The sequence below is a fragment of the Anopheles cruzii genome, unplaced genomic scaffold (assembly GCF_943734635.1).
Source record: "Anopheles cruzii unplaced genomic scaffold, idAnoCruzAS_RS32_06 scaffold00634_ctg1, whole genome shotgun sequence".
Taxonomy (NCBI): Eukaryota; Metazoa; Arthropoda; class Insecta; order Diptera; family Culicidae; genus Anopheles; species Anopheles cruzii.
This window is the reverse complement of record NW_026454226.1, coordinates 1-7,248: the sequence shown is the minus strand read 5'-3', so window position 1 is coordinate 7,248 and position 7,248 is coordinate 1. Positions and strand designations below refer to the sequence as shown.

At 52.7% G+C, this 7,248-nt stretch overlaps 3 protein-coding genes across 3 annotated transcripts; all 3 read right to left on the bottom strand.

The window, feature by feature from the left end:
* Positions 1-632: 632 nt before the first annotated feature.
* Positions 633-2,056, bottom strand: LOC128276154 (uncharacterized). The gene is made up of 2 exons (XM_053014620.1): positions 964-2,056; positions 633-884 (listed from the first exon to the last, which is right to left on the bottom strand). Exons 1-2 carry the CDS (start codon positions 2,054-2,056, stop codon positions 691-693), a joined length of 1,287 nt encoding a protein of 428 aa, XP_052870580.1. The 3' UTR covers positions 633-690.
* Positions 2,057-2,776: 720 nt separating this feature from the next.
* On the bottom strand, positions 2,777-4,214 carry LOC128276155 (uncharacterized). Its single transcript, XM_053014621.1, has 2 exons — positions 3,090-4,214; positions 2,777-3,023 (listed from the first exon to the last, which is right to left on the bottom strand). Exons 1-2 carry the CDS (start codon positions 4,180-4,182, stop codon positions 2,830-2,832), a joined length of 1,287 nt encoding a protein of 428 aa, XP_052870581.1. The 5' UTR covers positions 4,183-4,214; the 3' UTR covers positions 2,777-2,829.
* Positions 4,215-5,834: 1,620 nt separating this feature from the next.
* Positions 5,835-7,245, bottom strand: LOC128276156 (CCR4-NOT transcription complex subunit 1-like; the record flags this gene model as incomplete). The annotated part of the gene is made up of 5 exons (XM_053014623.1): positions 5,835-6,183; positions 6,254-6,402; positions 6,481-6,691; positions 6,763-7,004; positions 7,096-7,245. Coding segments are annotated over 5 exons (846 nt in total), but the record flags the coding sequence as incomplete, so codon positions are not given.
* Between the last annotated feature and the right edge of the window lie 3 nt (positions 7,246-7,248).

The window sequence follows — 7,248 nt, the reverse complement described above, 5'->3', positions numbered from 1 at the left end:
GCGCACCTTTGTACGCACACGCACGCGAACAAATTAGGCAGTGTTGAAGTCCTTCCGAACACCGCAATAGACCCAGCTCAGAAGAGAACGTTCCAGAACGGTCCGTTTTGGAGCACAACACGCGACCACAAAAACCACACCTTGCCGGTGGGGTGTCCAATATGGCCACTCGACCAACGAGTATCCTACACCGGTCACTTTTTTTGAACATTTTAATCCTCGTCCGGTGGAGACGCCAGGTGGCCCGTGAAAGTAGATTGGAGCATTGCGTGAATTTCACAGCCCCTTCTTTATACTGGGAGTTACCGGAGGAAAATGCCACACCAATCGTTCTGAGGCACACTCCACAATGTTAGACATGGCACGGACCACCAGTGGAGTGGCCAGCCACAATCTGTTAAATTTTAAACAAATGTTGAATCCCCGATTCGTTCTATTTCATAACGTGGTTATGGTGACAAAATAAGACGCTTTAATCCAAATGTACATAAGAACACCTCGTGCTGTTTACCTAACTTGACCTCGAGCTAACCGAAAATGCTCGGGCCAGTAACAACATTAAATTTCTTTTTTAGGGGAGTAACATTTTCAAGATAACTTCAAAACCTCCCCCCATTACTTATGGTCTTTGCACGACCCCGTCTCGATTTGTTGTAACAAAAGGCAAAGGGCAACATCCAGCTTTGCTGTTTAATCGATGTAACCACGGGCGAAGAGACTTTGCAGTATTGGTACCACCGACCGCCGATACACCGCCCCGTTGTACTGAATGTCCCGCAGGCGTTCCACCTGCTTCTTGTCGAAGAATGCATCGAAGCTGATGTCCACATTGTCGGAGCGTTCCATCAGGATAATCGGGAGCAGACTGATGGCACACACAAGTCCTAGAATCGCCCCAGCCCCGGAAGGTGTTAGTTTCAGAGCGTTTAGTGTTACTTCTGAGCGCACCCGAGATGAACCTACCGAAAAACTCGTGCCGTTTGTACTCTTCCTTGATCGTTTCCAGCGTTGGTACGGTGCCGGGGTACTTGCCACGGTCGAGCGCTTGACACAGGTTGCGGTGGTAGAGCTGCTGCAGCTCTTCGATGCGATTTTGGCGCACCTCGAACCGGGGACAGTTGTAGAGCGAGTACACCAGATCCAGTCCCGGGCTTCCGTAGCACGACAGTTGATAGTCGACAAACATCACCTCGCGCACCACATCGGTGTCCGCCGCCGCCGCCGTGGCCTCGTACCGAAACATCATGTTGTTGCTCCAAAGATCGCCATGGTTAAGGACGCGCACCTTGGTGGCCGGGTTGGTCGGATCGACGCAGTCGGCCATGCGTCGTTTGAACGACGGCAGTAAGCCCCTCAATTTCTCCACGATGGCCGCGTCCAGTTCGGACCAACCGGCAGACACCTGGATAAACTTTTCCAGACCGTCCTGGAACACGGCAAATATCCGGTAGTCTTCGAGGGCCACCCGCGGGTTGTAGAACCCGTACGAGTACCGGTCTCGCAGTAACCGTTCATTCGCCTCGGAACGTGCCGCGTACAGCATCGACGCGGCGTGGAACTTGGCGATCTTGCGCATCACCAACGCACAGTGCGCAAAATCGAGACCACCGGCCGTGCGATCGCACATCCGGAACCCGAGCGCCTTCAGGTCCTCGAACACGATCGTCCGCACGGGCTCGGTAGTGGCGTAGTAACACTTTGCCCCGAATCGCTCCAAGCCAGACGACGAGTCCGAGACGAGCTGCGAGAAGGCGGGCAACAGCTGTTGGAACGTTTCCGTTTCCTTGCGGAACGCATCCAGAGTGTCCAGCACGTTGCCACGATCGCCAACGTCCGGCATGCACTTGGCGAGCAGCCGCTTCTCGGCCGTGCCACCCTCGTACAGGACGCTTATCCAGAAGACGTCGCTCAGATAGTTATCGCCGGCCGACGTGGCCGGCCCGGCACTGAAACTTTCGATCCTCACCGGGTGTCCAAGGTCGTGTTCGAGTGATCGCTGGATGAGCGACTCCGTCAGGTAGCTCGGTAGCTGTTGCGCTCCGTTCGGGGTGGCCATCTTCGTTGAACTAATATCCGAAATCAGAATAATCCAAAGCCCTGCAGGCACGCGCACTGCTACTTGCGCCGCTCCAGTGCATCGTTAAACTGTCCGTCATGATTTAAAAGTGACGGCAAAAACAACAAGAAGGCCAAACAAGTGGAGATGGCTGGTGGCCGGTGGCTCAGCCACTCATATCTACGATGGGCGCGTGCCACGATGATGATAAGCACAATTCTGGACATGTTGGTGAAAACGCAGGCTCACGCTGTACCGCATTGTATCATATCGCCCGGAAGTAATCTACGGCGGAGGATAATTACCGAGTGGACCGACCGACTGTTCAGTCAACACCCGAACCGCGACTGCGGTTGGCAACCACGGAGAGCAGTACCACGATCGACTGGCCATTAGTATAGACGATCGCGTGACGCTGATGAGAAACGCTTTTGTTTTACGGCCCTGGGCCCCCTGACCGATGGCATCGCCACCCAACATGGTTGCTGATGATAGGGAGGAGCTTTAGCAAATGTCTTGTAATGTGTAGTTTGCAGCACATTAATCACGTGACTCGTCATGTCTATTTCCGTCCCAAAGAATACAAATTCTTTGGAAAACGAACAGGTTCGAGACCTATGTGATAATTTGATCCTTGATCCTCTCTTTTCTAGTTAACCGAAGATGACGGATGTTGACCACTCTGTAAATAGCATAAGGATAACTAAAACACACCAATGATCGGTTTCCGAAGTAAAAGTTTATTGAAAATGGCCTCGTCTTCCCGGTTGGCATCACTTCAACAGCCCCTTGGCATTGAGCCGATCCAACAGAGGAATGACCGATCGACGATACTTTTCGCCCGTGTACTGCATTTGACGGAGTCGATCGGCGTGCTGCTTGTCAAAGAAGGTGTCGAACGTTAACACAATGTCGTCCAAGCGTGGCAACAAAATGACCGGCAGCATCGAGAGTCCACTCAAAAGTCCTGAAACAACCAAGTGGCGACAGAGACAAAGGCGCTACTTGAAAAGCGCAAACGATTACCACTTACCGATAAACTCATGGCGATCAAACTCTCGCTGGACGTCGGCGAGTGTCGGGACCGATCCCCGATAGCCGGCCGTCTTCAGGCCATCCGCTAACGAGCGGTGATAAATCTGCAACAGCTCGCCTATGCGCTTCTCGCGCACCTCGAACCGGGAACAGTTGTAAAGACAGTACACCAGATCAAGCCCCGGGCTGCCGTAGTTGCAAATCTGGTAATCGACAAACATGACTTCCCGCACGTCGGTGTCGCTGTTAGCGTCGTCGTGCCCGTAGCGGAACATCATGTTGCTGCTCCACAGGTCACCATGGTTCAACACCTTGTACCCATCGGAAGCGGCCGCCGTGTAGCACTCCACTATACGCTGCGTGTAGACCGGGCGCAACGCTTGCAACTTGCCCAGAATGCCACGATCAAGTTCCGGCCAGCCGGGTGCCACTTCCAGGAACTTTTCCAAACCATTCGTGAACATGGCCAGTGCCGGGTTGTTGTCAAAGGTATCGCCCGTCCGGACTAGTCCGTGCGAGTAGCGTCGGGACAGATGTTCCAGTTCCTTCGGGCCACGGGCGGCGTACACCATCGAGGCCGCATGGAACAGTCCAATCTTCTTCATGATCAACTCACAATGTGCAAAATCCAGTCCACCTTTCGTCCGATCCGGCAGCCGATAGCCGAGCGTCTTCAGATCATCGAACACGATCGTTTCGGTGGGCTCGCTGGCCGCGTAGTAGCACCGCGCTCCGAACCGGATCGCTTCACTGGCACCGGCGGGTGTCACGAGCTCGGAAAAGGTGGGCAAAATCTGTCGGAACGTTTCGACCTCCTTCTCGAACAGGCACAAACTTTCGGCAAAGTCTTTTATCATTCCCACGGTTGCCATAATTTTGGCCAGCAGCCGGATCTCCTCGGTCCCGTTGTAGCGCACGGTGATCGTGAAAACATCGCTGCTGTAGTTATCACCCGGCTTGGTGGCCGACGTTCCGGAAAACTCGTCCACGTGCACCGGACGACCGGGTAGATTTTCCTCCAAAATCCGTTGCACCAGCGAGCGGTCGAAAAAGTCCGGCAAATGCTTCACCAGCGGTCCGTCGGTGGCCATTCTTCGTAAGGAGGCGTTGGACACTGTTTCGGGAGCAACTGATCCGGTATGACTGGGGCGATCCTATCAGCATCTCGGGACGGCATCAGATTGCGGTTCGCACAAACACAAACTCACCCGGCGGTCCAGACCACCCCGGAACGATAGGGTAAATTGATAACGAGCGATAGTAGCCATAACGGGGCACGATTAGAACTGGTACCAATACTGACCACCCTTAGGCACGCGGAACTTCAGCAGAAGCGCGCTCACTAGAACATTGGTTCTCATCGACCTTCCACTTGACGATGCCGTTTTCGCGCACAGCGGAGATTGGAACTGAGGCAATAGGCAAGTGTGGTCAAGGAAGTGCCGTCACAGGTGCTGTAGAATGTTGAGCGCCTGGCCACGTGCCGTTGCAGAATGTATTTGTCTTGCACTTCAAGCGTAAGATAGGTGACCTTCCGTTGCGCTTGCAGTGTAGGTTAAATATGGACACAATATAGCAGGAACCATCAACAAGGGCATCGGCAAGCGACCGAAACAAGCTTTCTCCGCGAGAGTTCAGTTCCACATTTTATTGAATGTTTTTTGGGCAAATTAAAGACAAACTAAACCTACAGCAGTTCAAGCGTTAGTTTATCGGCTGCCGAGCTCAGTCTGGTTTTCCGGTTTAGTCAAGAAATCCTTTGGCATCACCATGATGGCAGATCACCATGATTCAGCACTTTCTCCCCGTCGACGGTTTTCGCGAACGGTCAATCGGTAGCCGAGCGCCTTCAGATCACCGACCACGATCGTCTCCCGTGGTTCGTTATAGTAGCTCGCGTAGTAGCAGCCCGATATGATGGCCGAGAAGGTGGGCAACAGCAGGCGAACCTCTTCGATGCCGTTATACCGCACAGTGACCGTGAAAACATCGCTGCTGTAGTTATCCCCCGGCTTGGTGGTTCCGGTAAAGTCCTCGACACGAATTGGGTGTTGTAAGTTTTCCTCAAAATCCGTTGCACCAGCGAGCGATCGACGAAATCCGGTAACCGTTTCGCGGTGACTCCGGTTGAAGACATTGTTTCGGCATGTACTTCGGTACTGGCTTCGGCTTCGAGGTTCGTCTAATCTGATCATTCTCCAAGGGTGCTCGACACACACCCGCGGCGGGCAATGTCTAATACACTTTCAATTGATAATGTTTACGTAAATTACTTGCTCATTCAGATGCGTCAGACGAGGTCAACGAAGGAAGCGACCAAAATAGACGGCGCAACGATGGTCGTCTAAATTGATCGGTGCGGAATAAATTGGAATTGCGGAACTGAAGATTCGTTTTCCTCTTACGATGTTCCGGTTGGAACCACATTGATTTCGGACAGTCAAACGCCACACTCCCAGAGCTACTTCAAATTAATTCTATTTTTTTGTTTACAAATGATGTTACAACACAATAACTAAAAATTAGACAATGATTCACTCCAGTTCATAATGTGGTTCCGGCATCAGACGTGTGCCTAATTCCCTTGCGCCTATCTCTACACTGACTCCAGTTTTCATTTTTTTTTTCTCTCACTGCTTTGAGCTATGTACAACACTTAAAATTTGCAACCTTCATTCCCGATATTCGGACAGCCTTCGCTATGCTGTGGTGAGACTAATTTAGTAACAGGCCACAGGCCACGAATGAAAAACACACATACAAGCTGCTGAGCAATCTAAAACGTTTTACGCAGGTCACCAGTGACAGGGACGTTGTGGGTTCACCAGCGTGAAAGTTCTATACACACATACGTTGGGGTCTCCTCTTTCGTTGCCTGTGGCGGGCCACCACTTCACAGGCAACGGAAGAATTCGCATCCGAGTCCGCATGATAGGCCATCGGCGTTGTTGCGTGAGGGTTGGTATTGCTTCTGTTACCGGAAGAGGCGCACCCCCTTTTAGTTGCACTCCGCAATGTCCGACTCGACGTTCTGAATCTGCTGCTGGCTCTTGGTGTTTACCATGCACGATTTAGCGACCGACTCGAAGAGACTGAAAAAGAGCAACCGAGAACCGATTGGGGTCATCGTCATTGGGCTCTGGCTTCCTACGCCTGCCTTACCGTTCAATCTCGGGCGCACAGTGGACGAAATCGTGATCCCAGAACTTGTACAGCGGGTTCTTGATCAGCTCGATGAAGGTGATCAGCAGACCCCACGGATGCGGTCGGTTCACGATCAACCGTTCGAGCAGTACACGAGTGATTTGTTCCTGTGTTTGGAAAGAAGGGAAAGGTGTAGAATACGACGCTTAGGACTCACGGCCTTACGGACGGGCGGGTGGTCTCACCTGAATAGCTTCCGAGTTGGCCTCATCGAAGAGGTACAGAATGCAGCAGCTAAAGTAGTGCGTGTGGCTGTTCGGGTAGCGCAGCTGATTGGCGATCGCATTCAGGAAGAGGTAACGTCCCTCGGTATCGAGATCGACGGCCAGATTCTGGAAGATGTCCATATGGGCACTGTGCACGATGGTCGCCATCGTTGGGACCTGATTTTTGGATCTGAGAAAACGAACGAGTTGATCGTCACGTGCAACAATGAACCGGTACCGGGAGTCCACCAGTGGCCTTACCTGATGTGAGCGATGGCTTGCGTGCCGACGTACAGGACGAGCGCATTCATCAGCGGAATATTGTAGCGCGAACCAACATCATTCGAGATCTGCAGATTCGATCGCAGCTCGGACAGGAAGGTCACCGGGGCGCGGGCCTTCAGGTACGAGTCGAGATCCTTCTTGAAGCTGGCCGGCTGAATGGCGGCCGCATAGTTGATGGACACGCGCGGTGATCCGCCGATGTCGGTCAGCATGTCGACCTGCGAGCAGGGGAGGAAAGATTGAAAAATGAACCTTTTTGGGCCAGTTTTTGGCAGAGTAGCCAACCAGAAATCCAGAGAGCCCCCTTACCTTCAGGTTCGGTGTGAACGGATCGGGAAGGCGCATATTGCGCGGATACGGCGATAGGATCAAGTTGCGCATCTGGATGCAGTTCGGCGGGATGACGTCGCAGAACGCAAAGTGGTAATCGCACAGGAACTCCGGGAAATCGTGCAGCAACAC

Excerpts from the sequence above, each read along its gene's own strand:
- LOC128276154 (XM_053014620.1), bottom strand. The coding sequence starts at position 2,056 with ATGGCCACCCCGAACGGAGCGCAACAGCTACCGAGCTACCTGACGGAG. Across the intron at positions 885-963 it reads CAAACGGCACGAGTTTTTCG|GACTTGTGTGTGCCATCAGT; the intron begins GTAGGTTCATCT and ends GGGCGATTCTAG.
- LOC128276155 (XM_053014621.1), bottom strand. The coding sequence starts at position 4,182 with ATGGCCACCGACGGACCGCTGGTGAAGCATTTGCCGGACTTTTTCGAC. Across the intron at positions 3,024-3,089 it reads TGATCGCCATGAGTTTATCG|GACTTTTGAGTGGACTCTCG; the intron begins GTAAGTGGTAAT and ends TGGTTGTTTCAG.